Consider the following 19,335-nt stretch of genomic DNA (forward strand, 5'->3'; position numbering starts at 1 on the left):
GGAGAGGGTCCAACCCAAGGTGCTGCTGTCTGGACTCCTCCAAAGTGACCATGAGGGGCCTTCGCAAATGCTCCCAGAGCTGCGATTGGCCGGGCATGTGAGGGCCACTCCAACACCCTGGTGGCCTGATGTGTGCAGCCGTCGGTTCGTTCCGTGTTCCCAGGCACTGTCGGCTGCTCTCTTCCCCAAGCCTTTGCTGTCTAAATGAGTTATGATTACAAGCAGCTTAGCAGCTGGAGCTCTGCGCTCCGCTTCCACCATCTCCCACACCCCTGAGATCCTGTCTTCTGTACTGAAAGCCATTGGGACCCCGTCTGGGTAATCTGCCCGGTGATGGTACAGTGTGGCCTGCTCACAATGGGACGTGTACTGGCTCTGGCCCTTTAATCATCGGGAGGTAATGGCTTGGCTTGGACAGTGCAGGGGGAATGGCCCTGCCTCCTCTTGTGTGGGAAGGAAGAGGCCATGGCCCATGGGCTGGGGACAGCCCTTGGTGGGAGCTGAGGGTCCGGCTTGGTTGGCTTAGCATTGCTGAGGCACAGGTGTGGTGTATATGGGTACTGGACCAGAGCCAGCCAGTGTCACGGCAGCTCCTGGCCCTGCCGGAAGCCGAGAATTCATCTTTTCCTCCTCATGCCATGTGGAGAGAGCCTAAACCCCCATGGTGGGTGAGGGTGCGGCACCTAGAATTAGGTGAAACTTTTCAACTAGTGGTGACTGTGGCTTGTCTCTTTCTCCCCGTCCCTCCATCTCCCCAGTGGAGAACACGCAGCTGACCCTGAACCTGCAGACGGAGAACAAAGGCAGCGTTGTCTCAGGCGGAGAGCTGACGATTTTCCTGGACGGGCCGACTGTTGATCTGGGAAGCCTGCCTAATGGCAGTGCCGTGACAGAGGGTGAGTGCCGCCCATCTCCATGTGCAGGCCGCTGTTCTGAGCACGAGGTGGTGAGTGCGGGCGGTCGGGGGGGGGAGAAGGGCTGAGATCACAGCTGTAAGGACTTGTGAGCAAACATCTGAGAGCCAGGAGCCACCTCCTCTCCCAGGTAAGGCCCCCAGCTCAGCCTGCTAGAGCGCCGTGCAGTCTGCCCAAGGGCCTGGCTCACCCTTGTGCTGACGGATTATCCCAAGGGCTTGTGGAATTGCCTCTGCCCGGGAGGGGAGCTGTGGGGTCTGCAGGAAAAGGTCTCCTCCTCCCCCAGGGAAGTGAAGGGCGCAGCTGTTTTCTGGGCCCTCTGCTGCTGCCTGGGTTCTGCATCCCCTCTCCCATCTCTCCTGGGCCTCGGGAGGCTGCGAACAGTTCGCTGTCAGCCTGGCCAGGCAGGGCTCCCCGTGGTGGGAGGGAGCAGAGCGGGAGATGCCTGGCAGAGTGAGGAGCTCAGCAATGCATGGGTGCGTTTGATATCAGGGCGTCTGGTTCTCTGTCACGTGCTGCGCTTGTTCAGCCCGTTCCCTGCCTGACATGAGCAGGGCTTCCTTGTGCTGCAGGATTTTCCCTGGGCTGATGCATTCACTGGCCACTTGTGCCGGGTTCCGAGCCACGGCAAGATATAGGTGGCATGAGAGAAAACCATCATACGGGGTGGCCTGAGAACTTCGGCTTCTGAGAAGCCTGGAGAAGTGGGGGCTGCAGGTGAAGAATGAGGAACTTTGGCAGAGCGGTGTGTGCAGAGCCCAGGGCTGGCAGCGCTGACGCTGGGTAGCCAGGCCTGGGGCGAAGGGGCATTGGCAGAGTGGTGCTGTGGAAAGTAGCCTAACTCCACTGCTAGTAGCCCCCATCCCTTGGACCATCACTCTTCCAAACACCCTGCAAGGCCCTGTGCGGAGACCCTCGGGGTATCATGGGAACACCTGCCAGTAGGTGCTTTCCCCAGGATTGGGGCCTTGATACACTGATCAGATGCATTTGCAGGGTATTTTCAGCATGAGGGGCAAGTGTCCCCTGCATCCCAGTGTGCTGGGCTGTTCTCTCTCCAGATTCCCTCTTTGGGAGGCAGCCAGCCGCTCACGTCTCCTAGCCTGTCTCACGCTCCTTTCTCCTTTTCCCACTTGTTTATTGTCCAGGGTCCCAGCTGCCTGGGAGGGATCCCAGCAGTATGGCTCCGGCTACAGAGAGTAGACACCAGCCCCCCAGCACAAACTGCTTTGGAGGTAGATCCAGGTAAGGGCCCCTCACTGATGACACCTGTTGGTCCATTGATGGGAGCAGGAGGGGCTGGTTCTCAGATTCTGTGCAGGAGGCTGAGAAGTGAGGCTCAGCAGGAGCTTACAAAGGAGACCATTCAGTGAGCTCACCAAAGAGCATGCAGGATGTGTGGGGAAGGGAGGGGCGGCCCTGGCAGGGGCAGTGAGAGGAGAGCGCAGAGATGCCCTGGCAGGGCTGGGTGGGGGATGAGGCAGACAGGGGGTGGTCGTGGGGAGTGGAGGCTAGGAGTCTGCCTGACTGGGATGGCTGCCTGGCAGGGGAGAAATGGCCTTATCGTACCCTGCCTCCGAGGAGGCTGTAGCAAATTCCTCCCCATGTACGCCCCCTCCCCTTGGACTGTTAGCCCTCTGGGGACCCCTTTGTCTTTCCTGTGTTTGTACAGCACCCAGCACAATGGGGTCCCAGTGCCCTGTGGGCCTTGGGGCGCTTCCCCAGGAAATGCAGAAGGCTGCAGCTGAGGGCAGCTCGGGCTGGTTTACTCCTGCCCGGAGTTGGAAAAGGGCTCCAGCTGCGATCACCCGTGCTGGCAATGCCTCGCTGTCCTGCTCTGGCCCCGCTGCTCGGCTCCAGACAAATTATTTTGTTTTTACTGCCCAAGAAGTCGTTTTTTTCTTGCGCTCCGGTGGCCAGGCCCTGCCAGGCGGCTGGGGCTGTGGAAGTGAAGTGGCTTTGCTCTGCTCTCTCTCACACTGTGCTCGAGACCTGTCTGGGGCATGTTGATGTGCTGGCACGTGTGCAGCTTTGCCAGAGGAGGACGCAGAGCAGTGAGAGTGCACTCTGCTGGCAGGCGGAGAGATGCTGTGGAAGGGGCCTGCTCCTTTGGTCACCTCTAGCAGATCTGGTCAGACCCCCATAGGCAGTTGCCCATGTCTGTCTCGGAGGCTGTGTGCAGCGTTTGGTTCCACACAGTAGGATGGAGGCACAGTCTAGAGATCCAGAGGGGGAGCATCAGCCCCTGAGCTCTGCTAAGAAGCTGGCTGCATCCCTGTGCAATGTCTACATTTCCCTGGCTCAGGATGGGCAGGAGGCTCCCCGTGCTCAGCTCTCCCCTGCTGGCCAGTGGGCACAGCTGCCAGGGGCAGGCCAAGGACCAGCTTGATGTTCTCTGGGCTTGTCTCATCTCTTCATTGCTTTGCTGTTAATGCTTGGGCCACTTACTAGCCCTTTATACCCCCAGATCCTCCAAGCCAGTCTGACCCCATGGGAACCCACCCCAAGCTCCTGGCCAACCCACCATCCCCCTATTGCTCTCCCCCTCCTTCCAAACCCACTCCTGAGCAGTGTCTTCTCTTGGTGGCCCCTTCATCCCAGCCCGCTGTTCATCCCAGCCACACCCCCTGCTGCAGTGTCACTCAATGGGGAAAGCGGCACAGTCTGAGGTTTCCTTGTCTGGAGCAGCAGTAACACCCATGGTCCAGGAGTGGGCTCGGCTCAGCCATGCCTGTAGCCAGCTGCCAGGGTCCTGTATTGCTCAGCGTGGTTCAGTGCCATCCGCACTAACCAACCCTGCATCTAGCTAAGACTGAATTGTAGGGAGGCAGAACATCATTACCCAAGCTGGAATACCCCAGCTCTCACGAGGGATCGTTAATGAGCACAGAGGGCAAAGCCAGCAGCACAGCACCTCCCTACATCCTGCTGGCTGAATTGCTCACACCACTGCAGCACCTCTGGAGGTCTCCTGTCTACACGCTGGGCAGGCCACGCAGCCGGGAAGAGGAGAATCATGTACCGGCAGCTAATGCAGGTCCAGAATTCAGCACGAGGCAGGCACATGCAGCCAGCAGGCTCACTTCCCAGCTCTAGACTCACCTTAAGGCAGCACTGCCCCCTACTAACCGGGATGGACCGCCCAGGCCAGGGTGCTAAACACGCAGCCGACCCAGGTCTGAGGCCTGGCCATCCGGAGTCAAGCCGCCCGCAGCCCTGACAGACGAGCATCAGTCTTAGGACCACGATCACCGCCTTAGCCTCCAGCCTTGTGTCCCTGGCTATGGAGCCCGGCCCCTGAAGCTTCCACTCCAGACAGGACTCTGGAATTGCTCCACCCCCATGGAAGGGGCAATGGCAGAGGTGTGAGCACCCTCCTCACCACTCCTTGGAGCCCATGTGTACTCAGCACGTGGAGAAGGAAGAGAGGAGCCTGCACTGAAGGAGCAAAGAGCCCAGCACCACCACAGTTCCTTTCAGAAGCCCTGTGCTTCTATGCACAGGATCTGCTGGCTCATGCGGACAGAGCAGCGCCACCCTAATGTCTCAGCTGCCCTGGTGGGAAGTGCTGCGATTCTCTTTCATGAAGAGACAGGCCTGTAAGCAGAACATCTGTAGGAGCTGCTGGACACCAGCCACCAGCTACAAATCTACATAGATGTTAAATCCAACCCCGTGTTGACAGTGTGACACGTTTCCCAGTAACCACAGCACCAAAGCAAGCAGCTTCTCCCTACTTCATGCTGCTCCAGAAGGCCAGGACGTGGCCTCAAGCCAGGGAGAGGATGGCCCAGTGCCGCAGCAGGACACTTCCAAAGGAAACGAGCAGCTGCTTTCCCTCCTCCAGCCCTGGTTGCTTTGCCTCTCCTGCCCTCCCTGCATTTTCTGACGGGCTCCCGCTCAGGCCACACCCAGCCTGGGCAGTCTGCTTTCCGCCTGGCACAGGAGCCTGCTGCTGCTTGAATCAAGGCAGAGGCCTGGGGCTATCCAAGCTTCAGGAGCTGTTTGGAGGGAGCCCCTGCAGCCTGGGTTTGCATTGGTTTATCCAGTTACACACACTGCTGGATTCAAAGGGAAATGCCAGGCTCCCTCCACATGCACATCACTCCAGCTGAGGGAAACTGCTCTGGCTGTCGCAGGCCAGCCCCCGGCCTAGCACTCTTTCGAGGGGAAAGAAACCGCTCTACAATGGGCCCAGAGAGGAGCAGGCCAGGTGGCCCTACAGCCACTGTTGTGCTGCCCCAGAGGGGAGCAGGCGAATGCCTTTGGGGCCTCACGAGGAACCTCGCTGCCCATGCCGTGAGTGTAGAAAGAGCTCTTGGAGTCACTGTGGGTAGTCCTCTGAACACGTCTGCTCCATGTGCAGTGCCAGTCAAAAAACTAACAGAATGGTACGAACCATTGGGAAAGGGATAGATAATAAGGCAGAAAATATTGTAATGCCACTCTATAAATCCCTGGTATGCCCACATCTTGAATAGTACGTGCAGCTCTGGTCACGCCATCTAAAAAAACATATCTTCAAATTGGAAAAAGTACAGAGAAGGGCAACAGAAATGAATAGGGTTATGGAACAGCTTCTATATGATGAGAGGTTAAAAAAACTGGGGCTGCTCAGCTTGGAAAGAGACAACTAAGGAGGGATATGAGAGAGGTCTATAAAATTATGACTGGTGTGGAGAAAGTGAATGGCGAAGTATTATTTACCCCTTACCGTGACACATGAACCAGAGATCACCCAATTAACAGGCAGTAGGTTTAAAACAAACAAAAGGAAGTACTTCTTCACACAGTGCATAGACAACCTGTGGAACTCCTTGCCAGGATCACCCAATTAACAGGCAGTAGGTTTAAAACAAACAAAAGGAAGTACTTCTTCACACAGTGCATAGACAACCTGTGGAACTCCTTGCCAGGGGATGTTGTGAAGGACAAAACTATAATGGGGTTCAAAAAGGAATTAGTTACGTTTATGGAGGACAAGTCCATCAGTGGCTATTAGCCCATATGGCCAGGGACACAACCCCATGCTCTGGGTATCTCTAAACCTCTGACTGTCAGATGCTGGGATTAGATGACGAGATGGATCACTTGCTGATTACCTGTTCTGTTCATTCTCTCTGAAGTATCTGGCACCGGCCGCTGTCAGAAGACAGGATACTGGGCTAGGTGGACCACTAGTCTGACCCAGTATGGCCAGGAGCTGGCTGGACCACAGGGAGCTTCTGAAAAGCTCAGGGATCTGAACTATCCCTCTGGCCCCCACGGATTTAGAGTGGGCCCGTGTGTGTGATTCACAGGGAGATGAGCTGCGAGAAGCAGGAGAGGCCAGAAAGGGGCAGAAGGGCAGTGCTAGAGCCGGGGGGCTGCGATGGAGCTGAGAGCAGCTCTGCTGGAGCTTGTCACCCAGCTCAGGTACTGGGAGCTCTCGGCCTTGCATAGATCTGACTGTTTCTGGCCAAACCTGACACTCTGATCACTGAGCTTTGCCCTGGGAGAGACTCTGATCAACAAAGTAGGACGGGCAGAAATGGCAAGGGTGCCATGTAGCCTTCTGTGGGAGAGCCGGCTGTACCTGCCCCACTGGTGCTGGAAGGCTGACTGCTCCCGTCTGGGCAAGGAGACCATTTGCGTCTGTCTGGTGTCCATGTGCCACAATAAGTCGCACGCTGCTGAGATGTCAGGGGCCTGGCCTTCCTGGGAGCCTGAGTCAGATTCTCAAGTGCAAACAGCTTCACACAAGCCAGTGTTTTTCAAACCTGCCGAGCCTGGATGTCCACAGAGGTGTTGACATCTCCTGCTTGCAGCCTTTGAGAAAGGCGCTCACGTGAGCACAGGTGAGCTGCCTAGAGAGTCAGTGGCCCAAGGCACCATGCCCCGGGGTTCACCAGCCCTCCAGCACAGTCTCCCTAGGGCTATGGAGAACAAACGTGAACCTCCAGCTTGGCCACTCGCTCCACTACAACAGCTAGGACACAGGGCCTGATCCTGGGCAGAGAACTGTCAGCTTCAGCCACACCAGGTAAAACATCCTCTCTCCAATGGTGAACGTGCCAGTGCCCGACTTCACCCAGCACCCTGGGAGTGACTTCTGGGCTGTTTTTATTTCTCTCCCCACCTTTTGTTCAGTACTGCTGCCTGCTGCGTTCCACCTCGGAGGGGCTGCCTTTCTCTGGCGGAGAGTGATTCCCATGGGCATGTGAGAGCAGGTTCAGAGTCCGCAGTGGGAAAGGCTCTGTTTACAGGTCAAGTGTTCTTTCCATGGGCTGGAGACCTCCCTTAAAGACGGGATGGGAATAAAAGGGTTAGTCTTTGCTCCTCAACAGTTTCTGCCCTGTCTTCTCAAGGGGAATTGCTTGGTCAGGGCTTCCTTTTCTTCCCCAGCACAAATGGTGCCCTGGGCTTTGCTGGTAAACTTGGGGATAGGGTGTGAAATTCCACAGTTAACTGTGTGAAGAGAGAATAAAGAGCCAGTCATTTGCGCTGGCTCGGAAAGCTGGTGTCCTGGGTGGGGGGGAGCTGCTGCAAACCTGGTGTGCTGTGAGCGAGGGCCGGGGGGGTGGGGGGGGAGTTGGTAGCTGTTACTGCTTGGTGTGTTGCGGGGCAGGAGGCTGCTGATTGCCAGTTGGTACCTGACGTAATCTGGTCGTGGACGTGTCACTCGTGTCACGAGTTCTGGTGCTCCCAAGGGCGTCTCCAAGCTAGGCCCAGGTTTTGCTATACCTGCTTTACGAGGGCTGACGTCCTGATTAGTGCTGGGCAAGAATCTTCTTGTGAGGCCAGTCATTGCTCAGGTAATCTAGAGTCAAAGCCACTGCGTCACTTGCCCCAAAATGTGGTCTAGCCTCCCTTGCGCTGAATTCGACACAGCGCGGTACGTGGCCCCAGCACCTTACAGAGCACAGGAGGTGGGGTACGGTGGCAGAAATGCCCAGCAGAGCTTTGAGCTCGAGGCCGTGGTCCCGGAGCAGGGGGACAATAGGCTGTGGGCAGCAGCAGCTGGGTATAGCATTCAAGGCTGAGCATCTCCTGTTCAGACAGACGGCCATGGCTGGGGGGAGCTGTGAGAAGAGCACTGAGGATGGTCAGGGGCTGGGGGAGAGAGGTGTGGAAGATGTGCGTGGGCTCTGCAGCGGGGAGGCTGGTGTGAGGGGAATCAGGAGAAGTTGGGTGGAGATGAGGTGAGTATCAGGCAGGCTTGCTGTGTGTGAGCTCTGCAAGGCTGTGGAAGGGTCTCCAAAGCGCGGGCTGGGAGCCCCATCGGGGACACTAGCAAATCTAGGGAAAAGGCCAGCCTAACAAACCCTAGACTCTCCTCCGGATCCTGCCATCGCACAACTTCATGTGGCTTCTGGGCTGGGAGTGTGTGGCAAGCTGGCCCAGCAGCACAGATCTGGCTTGCGAGCAGCGCTCTCCTGCGGCCCCGGCTGGGCCGGGAGCAATTCCACAAGCTCTGAAACCTTCCGAGGCCAGAAAGTTTTGCCTTTGTTTGTTCCAAGTGGATCCAACAGCTGAGACTTGGGCTAACCTGAGAGCCAGGGGTTTAGAGCAGTTTGCAAAGGGCTGCGGCCACTTGGGAGGACGAGTGGCAAGGTGAATAGCACCCTTGTCTGCTGGCTGCCCCCTGCTAGCCCTGGTGGGAGCCCTCGGGTGGGCAGCAGTCCAGCTCCAGCTGCCATCCTCAGCACCATGCTGATTAAGCTGGCTCTGAGCAGATACAATGAATGTGGTGCTGGAGCCGGGGAACAGGCTGTGCGCGGGCTCCCCATAGCGCCCAGGGCAGGGGAACCCCTGTATCGGGGGGGGGGGGGGAGAAGGAGGCCGTAGAAATCTAGTGTGGAGGAGATTGGTGTGTTTGCAGCCCTGCTGCTCCATCCATGCATGCTCTGCCCGATGCCGCCCTGAGCGTGAGGGTCCGTGCGAGGGAGGTTGGAGAGCCTGTGCACGTGGCATCCTTTCCCAGTTCTCTTAGGATGGGGGAGGGGGTTTCCCTTCTCCTCACTTCATGATGCTGCTATGGGCAATGTGCTTCTCTCTCCCCGGCAAACAGGAGGCCTCTGCCCCTGTCACCGCCTCCTCCCTGTTTTCACGGAGCTCAGAGGAATTTCTCAGCTGTGCATTTCAGGTAGTGGCTAACAGCTCTGGGGGCCCCCATTGCATGTTCTCCAGAGCTGCCCGGGCACCAGGCCACTCGAGCTGTCCTGGCCTAGTGTGCCTCATGCCCGGCTGGAGCAGTTCTCCGGGGCACACTTTGTCCTTCTGTCTCCCATTCAGCTGCACCCTCTTTCCGCAGGCGTTTCTCCCATGTCGGGCTTTATATGTCACCCTGCAGTCCCTGGGCTGGGGCCATGGGGTTGTGACCACATTCGGGGGGGTGAAATGACAATGTGCTTGGAGGAGATGGCACCCACTGAGTGGGTTTCACAGCGGGGCCTCGACACAAGCTCAGGGACTGAGTCCTTACTTCTCTGGGCCTGCCCCTGCCCTTGCAGAGCGGGCGAAGGCCAGGGCTCTGTCGGCTTGGCAGTGTTCCGTTCTGGCTGTCTGCTGCCCCTGCTCCCTCATGAGCTCCGGTCCAGGAGCAATCCGACGGGCAGAGCGGGACGTGGAGGAGTGACTTGGGTTTGCACAGATGGGAGTGAGAGCCTGCCGCAACTCCCCATGCGACAGGGTGTCTGAACGCGTTCCTGACTCAGCCCGGCTTTGGCCTCTCCTCCCCCAGCTACTGGCAGGGCTCCGAGAGTCCATTCCCATCGAGTTCTGCCTTGCTTTTTCCTGCTCCTATTTTAAGTGTTGGTTCCCAGCTGCATCTCCACCACGTGGCCGCGCTCTGTTTGTTTCCAGGCCTCTATTAAAAGACAGTGCCCATGTGGGAGCACTCGTAGGAGGGCTGGGCTGGCAGGCTGCTTAATTCGGGCCTGGTAACCCTGTGTGGCCTGCTGGCAGCCTGGAAACATCCTGTTTTGGTTTCTAACATCTCTCTCTGGGCTGCTTCTAGCTTGTCTGTATTGAGAAGGGCCCAGCATGCACCTGAGGCTGCCTGTTCCAGTGGGTCCAGCCTGCGCGGGGAGCGCCACCTCCTCCCTTCCCCCAGCTGGGCGTCACCGTTAGCTCTGGGTAGGGCGTGCCCCTGGTCCTCGCTGCCACCTGGCTTCCAGGAGCCTGCGGGGAGCCTGTTCCTCTTGGGATCTCCCCGCAGTGCATTGAGGGCAGTGGGTTTGGTCCTTAGCCCTTTACAGCTGGCCCTCACTCCAGCAGAGCCCAGGCCCTGAGCTCAGGCCTTGCCTAGGCCACGGTTTGGACTTGAGCGGTTTAACAGGTGTCACTGCCTTGTCTACACGGTAGCTCATGCCTCCCAAACGCTAATCCAGATCAGGTCTCAGTTTCCTGTGCTGGGTGAGCCGTCCCGGCAGCCCCCTTGGAGGTGGGCAGCTGGGGAGCAGATTTCTCGGGGCATCCCCCCCACAGCACGGGCGCACAGATCCCTGTGTCGCCCATCAGCAGGGAAGGTGAGTTCCTGCTCCGCCCACAGGAGAATTCTCTCCTGAATCCTGCCATGCTGGAGAGAGGCCCCAACCCAGCCCGGGTTCAGAGGGAGCTTTTTGGGGGGGGAGGAGGCGGGGTTGTAATCAGAATTGTGGCCAGTTTCTCCAGGGCTGCCCCATGGGAGGAATCATGACTGGTCAGAAACGGGCCCAGCTGCTCCTGCTCGCGTTCCGACCCCTCCGGCTGCTGAAGGGAGCCGGCTGCTCTTCTCAGGGGCTGATTTCTCTGGAGCAATCAGCTTCTGCTGCTTCCCGCGTTCCCTCCCTATCCCAGGGTCACGCGCAGCTGCTCCCCGCGGAGAGCAAGAACTGAGCGACTGGAAGCAATTGTGGGCTTGTCAGCGCTCGTGTGGGGCACGATTGATGTGGCCCTGTGGCTGCCAAGCTGCCTTTCCCTCCCCGACCCCAGCTCTGTGCAGAGCCCTGAGCCGCCGGGACGGCGGGAGGGTTTTGCCCTTTTAAGGTGATAACTTGTCTGGACTCTTTCCTCTTGGTGCTCCCCACCCTCCCTGCGGAAGGGGCTGCTCCAGCAGGGCTCATTTGGGAGCTGTGCACTGCCCTGTGGTCCTGAGATGCCCGAGCCAGGTGGGGGAGGGTCCTAGCTGCTCTGCCCATCCCCGTCCAGGAGGTGGGGACAGGGAGCTGGTCTCTGCATGAGGGGTTCTCCCTGTCCTCACTTACAGAGCTAGCATGAAAAGCCCGCTTGGAACATTTTCTGAAGGTCAGGTTATTTCCACGGGTCAGTGATTCCCATTGCTCGCCCCCAGTCTTAAACAGACGTGTCTTCTGCGGCCACCAGAGCCTTCCAGGCTGCTCCTTGCCCCGGAAGGAGGGCTCTGTTTCTGGGTGGCTGCTATCCAACTCCCCTACCAGCAGGCCCTGAGCTCTGCCCCACCCTGCTCCAACATGGGCTTCAGCCAGCAAGGGCCTTTTCCTGAGGGTCTCAGTGCTCTTCCGGGGCACCCTGCACCTAGAATTGGGGATCCAGTGTGTCACGAGCTGGCTCGAAACTTGGATTGTGTCAGTGCAGCCCAGGGTTAAAGCTTGCTTAGGAAACGTGCCAGCTGCCAGTGTTTTGCTCCTGCTGGAGGCCTCAGCTGGCACGTGGGTCTCTCTCCCTGTAGCCAGGTCAGTACAGACCGGATCCCTAATCATGTTTGTGTAACTGCTTTGGCCAGTTCCCCTTCCTCCCATCTCTGTGCAGCCAGAGAGCCCAGGGTACATAGCTCTGCATCCTGCTGCTGCTCCATGTACATTGATTAGTGTTATATTTCTATGATGGTAGCTTCCAAAGGCCCCCTTGGTCCTGGCCACTCTGCATTGTGTGCCCTGGCCACTGTCCTGCTGAGGGGCGTGCTCAGCATGCAGTGACACCGAAGGGGTTAGGCAGCACAGCGGATGTGATGGCAGGATTGCTACACTGTAGACCCAAAGTGAACCAGGAACTGGGCATGTGTGTTTCTGTGACAAGATCCCTGTTGCAAGCTGTAGTGTAGACAGGACTTGCCCGAGGTCACACAGCAAGCCAGGAGTGGAGATAGTAATAGAACCTGCGAGTCCTGACTCCAGTCCCTTGCTCACCCAGGAGCCTGGCCAGAGTTGGAGACAGATCTGTGGCTTTGCGGCGCACCCATTTCTTGAGTCCAGGCCTCCCTCTTGGCTGGCCAGCGGAGGCATTGTTCCTCTGAGAGACTGGCTTCCTCCTTAGCTCTGGTGCCCTGTCCACCCGATCTCCTGACCTTCAGCCCTTGTGCCACTGTCCTGCTGCCAGGCAAGGGGTGTGCCTGATTCAAGGGCAGCTAGTCTGCCCTGCTCTGTCGACAGGCCTCTTCTCCAGCCGTTTCTCCTGATCTCCAGCTCTACATCTCACTGAAATGATGCTGCCAATGCATATTAATGCATGAGGTGGGGAGTGTTGGCTAGAAGGCAGAGGTTGATGGTTAGGTGTGTCACAGGCCTCTGCTGAGGAGGGGGGTGATCCCGTGAGCTCTGGAAGGGGCAGGCTGTATGTAAGTATTCCCAAGGCTCTGGCTCCTGCAGCGCAGTGCATCCCAGCCCTCTTGGTGTGCACGGCCTCTTTGCTTGTGCATGAGATTTTAACCCCTTGATCTGTGCGGAATGAAGAAGATGGGCTATTCTGCAGGGGTCTGTGCTGAGGGCAGAGGGAAGGACTCTGCCGGGGAGTTGACCAGCCATGTGTAGGAGCCCCTCATTTCCTCCAGTCGATGTTAATGCTGGTGCTCACTTGGGGTTGAGGGACAGGGGCTGCAAGTAGCCTCTGGATAGACATGGATCAGCCTGAAAATTAACTGCTGCCCCCAAACATAGCTGCCAAGTGTAATGGGTTTTATGAAAGTTATGTAATGAGATAATTTGCATATTGGCAAATAATTTGCATATGCCCCTAACTTGATCTTAAATGCGTGGTTTTACGATGAGTGAAACGTCAGCTGGCAGCCCCGGAGAACAAAGCCTGGTGTGTATGTACAGAGCCGCAGCAGGGCAAGCTTCACGTGCGCACTGCCCTGCAGCATGGCCCATCCTGGGGGGCGGCCGCTCACAGTAACAAGGCAGTGCCGTCTCAGGGCCTGAGACCCACCAAACTCCTCTTACAGAGGGGCCTCAGACATCCATTGGATGGAACAGCTTTTCATCCTGGCTGAACTGACCTGAGCTCAGGCAAATCCAGAGTCTGTCTGTAGGAAACACTGCAAAACCTTCCTCTCGAAAACCCCTTTCCACCCTCACACCACTGCCCCTTCACCCCAACAACCGCAGGGGCCATGGATGAAATCTAAAATCCCTCCCCCAAGCAGAACTTTCCCCCAGAAACGGAGATGTGCCCAAGAGCTCAGGGTGGCTGGTGGAGCGCTCCCTGTTGTAGGTGCTCAGATACCAGTGGTGGGCAGCAGTACACTCCCAGTAGTATAAAATGGGCAGAGAGCTGGGCTGGGTTCAGGATGAAGACTGATAGGTGAAAGCTTTGTAAGCCATCAGCAATGCCCTGAGGCACCTAATGCCCCAGCACTTGTGAAAATCAGAGGAGGTCCTTGTGATCTAGCACGGCCAGAGGGCAGCAGGAGAGTGATCGATGGGAGATATGTAAGCCCCAGGATGATGAGCCTTGTACAGGGAAGAGAGGCTGCTACAGATTAATTAGATCACCTGAAACCAATTAGAGCATGTGAAGTCAGTCACCTGATAAAACCCCCCTGCTTCAGTCAGACAGAAGAGCTGAAGCAGAGTGGTTTGGTGTGGGAGCGGAGAGCAGTTTGGAGAAGTGCTGTGGTGTGGCCAGAAGACCAAGACCCTAGGTAAAGGGAAACCCGGCTTGTGCAGAGCAGAGGGACTCTACAGACACAAGGAGTTGGGAGAAACTTGGCCCAAGCGGAGGGAGGGCAGGAAGCCCCACAAGCTGAAGGGCCGGAGAGGGAAGTAGCCTAGGGGAAGGAATTGCTAGTTTAAGTGGTTCACCGCTATCCCTAGGGCCCCTGGCTGGGGCCTGGAGTAGAGGGCGGGCCCGGGTCCCTCCCTCTCCACTCCCCTTTTATGGGACACTAGTGGGACAGTCGATATCCCAGTTCAGGGGTGAGAAATGGTGTCCTGAACCCCCACAAGGGGAGAAAGTGTGGGACCCATCATCATAATGCCGGCAATTTGCCACAGTCCTATATAAATATGGCACATTAAAAACCAGTGTAGTTAGAAGAATGTTAGGGTTGCAAAGTCAAACCCTCAAAAGTTAGGAAAAGCCAGAATGAAGATTCCCAGTGCTACCTTAACACTCCCTCGCATGCGTATATGTTAGGATAGTCTTGAACTCCATAGTCACACATTAGACTCCTAGAAATGAGGGACTTGGAAGGACCTCGAGAGGTTTTCTAGCGCCTTGGGCTGAGGCAGGGCTAAGTATTATCTAGACCATGCCTGGCTCGTGTTTGTCTAACCTGTCCTAAAAAATCTCCAATGATGGAACCGCAGCCTCCCTAGGTAATTTGTTCCAGTGCTTAATCACCCTGACAGGAAGTTTTTCCTGATGTCCAACCTGAATCTCCCTTGCTGTAATGTAAGCCCATTGCTTCTTGTCCTGTCCTCAGTGGTTCAGGAGAACAATTTATCACCCTCCTCTTTATAACACCCTTTTAGGTACTTGAAGACTGTTAGCAGCCTCCCCGCCCCGCCGTTTATCAGTCTTTCCTAGCAGGTCATTGTTTTTCCCTGTATCAGCTGTCAGCAGGGTTTCAGATCCATAGCACAGACCTCTCTGCGTGGCTGGTGCAGCCTGAGAGAGAGTAGTGGGCAGAGGGGCAGCAGCGGCCTCTCTCATCCCTGTTCAGATCCTGCCCTATTTCCTTCCCCATTCAGTCACTCCGGCCTCTGGCTCCCCCATCCCTCTTCAGGGCAGGCTCTGTGCTGGCTGAGTGCCTGAAGCCAGGTATCGCCACACCTCCAGCAGCTGCTGCAGGAGGAACTACATCTCCTGCCCACAGCTCAGCCAAATGCATGACCTGCAGGCTGAGAGGTGTGTGTGTGTGAGAGCGAGAGAGACAGACAGACAGACAGACATGAGATGTGACGCTGGGCAGCCATGCTCTAAAAAACACAGGCATAACCCAACGTAGCACTGCTGTAGGGCTGGGCTGCCCGTCCGCATGCCATCTGCTTGGTGGGTGTCTCTGCCCAGGTCAACTGAATCAAGAGCTCAGGCCCAATGGTCAGGGGTGGGTGGCAGACAAGCTATCTCCCACCTGCACTTCAAGCCATTTGATGGGGCGCGAGTCCACTGCTCTATCCTGGCGTTTACCTTTCCACCACGCATCCTTCTCCTCCGGAGAACTGGCAGGATTTGGAGGCCAGGGTGGGTGAGTGGCTGCGGAGATGGACAGGACGCTCTGGTGCCTCTCTCTGTGGGGGAGGGCACTGGTGCTCAACCAACTAATCCTGTCCATGCTCCGGCACCAGTTCTACACCCTGAGCCTGGCCTCGGGGATCCTGGCCTGGCTCCAGAGAGTAGCTCTGGGGTTCTGGCCAGGACTGCACTGTCTCTCTGTGGGGATTCTGAGTCTTCCCTGAGGAGGGAAGACAGGGCCTGGTCTGCCTCTGCACCAGGTCTATGTCTTCTGCCTCCAGGCCCTGCAGAGGCTCCTGTACGGTGCGGGTAGTCCGGTGTGGAGCACGTTGGCGCAGGCCTTCCTGCGCCGCCTCCGAGGGCTCCGATACGACCAGCAGCTCTTTTTTCTCGACCTGAGGGGTCTTCTGTGAGACCTCTCCGAGCTGCTGGTCTTCTACCAGGACCTCCTCTGGACCTGGAAACTGTTCTCGGTGACCAGGTCTGTTGTGGCCACCACGGGGGTGGACCTCCTTACGGAGCCCCTGCTACACAACCCCGATCTACATGTACAGATGGCGGAGTCACCCTTGGTGCACCGGAGGCTGATCCTGGCACAAACCACCAGAATCAGAAACCTCCTGGACTATGATAGTGGGGCTGGGTGGATCTGCGAGCGCTTGGCCGGCACATGGGACTCTCCACCCTCCTGACACCCCTGCGCATACTCCAGGAGGTGGGGCAGCCTTGTCACCCACCTCTTGGGTTTTCCTTGAGTGGGTACTGCGAGAGGGTGCTCCCCGCCCACCCCTTATCCCAGGCCCTCCATACTTTTTCATCGGGCCCCTGTCCCGTGAGTCCCCTGTCTCCCTCCGCTCCATAACCCAAGCCGGCTGCGCGCCCTGCAGCCGGTTCGCTTCCGAAATTCGCCAAGGAAACAACTTTACATGCTCGTGCTCCACACATTTCACTTCCTCACCCTTGTGTCCCACCCCAATGCCAAATGGTGGGACTAGCTACCACCTGTGGAGGGTGAGGAGCCCTGGTGGGCCAGCCTCTATTCCACCCTAGTCCTACGGCCTGCCGGGGATATTGGTTGGTGGCTCCTTCATGAAGCCATGAGCACGGGTGTGTACCTGGCACAGTTCACCCCCATCCCTGAGGCCTGCCCCTTTTGCGGTGTGAGGGAGAACCTGGCGCAAGCTTATCTGAAATGCGCCAAGTTGCAGCCCCTATTCCGGCTCCTCCAGAACCTCCCGCTGAGGTTCTGGCTGCACTTTTCCCAGACCTCTTCATATATTCACACCCTGTCCATGGCCCCACCAAGTCGTGAGACCTCCTTGTCAACTTCCTCTTGGCCCTGGCCAAAGTGGCCATCTTCAACACCAGGAGGAGGATGCTGGATGAGGGGGTGCTCTGCGACTGTGGGACCTATTTCTGCTCCTCCCTGGTCTCACGCATCCGGGCAGAGTTCCTCTGGGGGGCATCCACTGGCTCCCTAAACAGCTGTGAGGAGCAGGGGGCACTGTCTGGGGTTCTCTGCTCAGTGTCCCCCTCTGGATCCCTAGTTCTGAACCTAAAAGGAACAGGAGTACTTGTGGCACCTTAGAAACTAACACATTTATTTGAGCATAAGCTTCCGTGGGCTACAGCCCACTTCATCAGATGCATGCAGTGGAAAATATAGTAGGAAGATATATATACAGAGAACATGAAACACGGCGTGTTACCATACACACTCTAACGATGTCCCTCTGCCATGTACATTGGCCAAATCGGACCGTCTCTACGTAAAAGAATAAATGGACACAAATCAAACGTCAAGAATTATAACATTCAACAACCAGTCGGAGAACACTTCAGCCTCCCTGGTCACTCAATTACAGACCTAAAAGTCGCAATATTATAACCAAAAAAATTCAAAACCAGACTCCAACGAGACACTGCTGAATTGGAATTAATTTGCAAAATGGACGCCATTAAATTAGGCTTGAATAAAGACTGGGAGTGAATGGGTCATTACACACGGTATTTCCCCATGTTTATCTCCCCCCCCCTGCACTGTTCCTCACAACTTATTGTCAACTGCTGCAAATGGACCATTGTGATTACCACTACAAAAAGTGTTTTTTCTCTCCTGCTGGTAATAGCTCACCTTAACTGATCACTCTCGTTAGAGTACATATGGTAACACCCATTGTTTCATGTTCTCTGTGTGTGTGTGTATATCTTCTACTGTATTGCATCCGATGAAGTGAGCTGTAGCCCACAAAAGCTTATGCTCAGATAAATGTGTTAGTCTCTAAGGTGCCGCAAGGACTCCTGTTCTTTTTGCGGATACAGACTAACACGGCTGCTACTCTGAATTCTGAACCTTTGACCTCCACTCCCTTCCCTGTTGTTCTTTAGTTGTCCCCTGTGTTTAGTTGGATCCCAGGTCCAGTGGTCCCTCCTGTGAGGCTGGGGGAGGTGCCTTTAGATGTGGGTGGGCTTATGCCCACCCGCTTCCCGGAAATTCAATATGGCCAACAACTCATGTCTGAGACCAGCCTTCCAGTACCCCGGCGCCCAGCCAGCCTGCCCCCTCCTGCATGGGGAGTGGTTGGCACTGCGATTCCAGTGCTGCAGTGTCCCGTTGTCCTTCCCTACTCACCTGTGGCTGGAGTGCGGTGCTAGGGTTCTCCTGAATCGCTCTGCTCAGCCCTCCTGTGAGACATGCCATGTTTTCTTAGGCTGCAAGTGCTGGAGGCTGGAGTCCTCGAGTGGGAAGCTGCTCAGTGAGTGAAGCTGGCTGGCCGTGCCTACACACTCTTTGGGAATGGGAGCGTCTCAGGCATAGTAGGGGGGAATTGTGCCCACAGGGACAGGTGCACTGAACTGAGCCTGGGGAGTTGCTGCATGACTGGGGAGAGGTGAGACTGGCTCTAAAAATGTCACCACAGCTGGTACGGCGAGTCCTGTGTCTAGATCTGGCTTGGGGACCAGGACCAGATCCAATCCGAATTCAGGAACGGTAGGACTCTCCAGCACCAAATAACCAAGTGTCTCTCAGAAGAGACTTGGACTATTCATTAATACACCCATTAGTGCACGGTGAGCAGAGGTGTGTTGAACTGAGACCTCTGAGCCCCTAATGCCCCGCACCAAAGCCCACATGCTGTTTCTCCTGGACTCCCCATTGCTGGGACTTGGGCACTAGTGGCCGAGATGCGTCTGGAACCAGTGTGCCTGCCTGCCTGCCTCTGAGCTGGGTGTTCTGGGGAGAGGGTGTTTGAAGGGTGAGGAGCACAGTGGCATGGGACTCACTGGGAAGGCTGGCAGGGTGCACCTGGAGGGAGCACAGTTCTGGGCAAAAGGAACTGAGGCCAGCCTAGTCTCTGACCTGTTGTGTGTTGTTGTCCCACAGGACACACAGACATTCAGCTGGAGCGACCAGACAGAACGCAGGGAATGGAGACCAAAGTCCGAGCACCAGGGTTTGCCACCGCCAGCAAGTCAAGAGTCCGAGCACAGCAAATGGCACAGGTGAAGCATGGTACTGGACGGGGTGATGCTTGGCTTTTCAGGTAGTGGCTGTATGGCAGGCAGTGCTCAGGGCCTCAGCTAGTGGAGGAAGATGACAACTAGCTGTACGGATGCTTGTTGAACCAAAGCTATGTCCCGCTAACACACAGCATGGCCCATGGCTGCCCTGAAATTTTATGAAAACGTGGAGTGTGGCCAAAGACTACTAGTCCCAGTGTGCAATACTCTATCTTGATCCAACCGGACAGCCCACGGTATGCGCTGGGACTTGTGCTCTCCCCGCACTGCCATATTTAAGGGGAGAGAAGTTCCATTCTGGGCCAGGTAGGAGCATCCTTTGGGTTCCTTGTGAGTTGCCATTGTGGCCCTATGACTGAGTAATTGGAGCAGCTCTGCCATAGACTCCAAGATCAGAAGGGACCATTGTGATCCTCTAGTCTGACCTCTAGTATAGCACAGGCTAGAGAAGGGCCCCCAAATAACTTCTAGAGCAGATCTTTTAGAAAAACAGCCAATCTTCATT

At 56.5% G+C, this 19,335-nt stretch overlaps 1 protein-coding gene across 3 annotated transcripts in view; it reads left to right on the forward strand.

Annotated features, from left to right (window-relative positions):
* WWP2 (WW domain containing E3 ubiquitin protein ligase 2) overlaps positions 1-19,335 on the forward strand; it is an 84,940-nt gene that overhangs the window by 19,695 nt on the left and 45,910 nt on the right. For 2 of the 3 annotated variants that reach the window (XM_044987849.1, XM_044987850.1), the window contains exons 5-8: positions 759-896; positions 2,063-2,159; positions 18,020-18,064; positions 18,694-18,812. In XM_044987849.1, coding sequence (XP_044843784.1) covers positions 759-896; positions 2,063-2,159; positions 18,020-18,064; positions 18,694-18,812 — 399 coding nt within the window. The remainder of the gene's footprint in view (positions 1-758; positions 897-2,062; positions 2,160-18,019; positions 18,065-18,693; positions 18,813-19,335) is intronic. The other variant, XM_044987851.1, reaches the window with a different exon arrangement.

Source organism: Mauremys mutica, chromosome 14, assembly GCF_020497125.1.
Source record: "Mauremys mutica isolate MM-2020 ecotype Southern chromosome 14, ASM2049712v1, whole genome shotgun sequence".
NCBI classification, from domain to species: Eukaryota; Metazoa; Chordata; order Testudines; family Geoemydidae; genus Mauremys; species Mauremys mutica.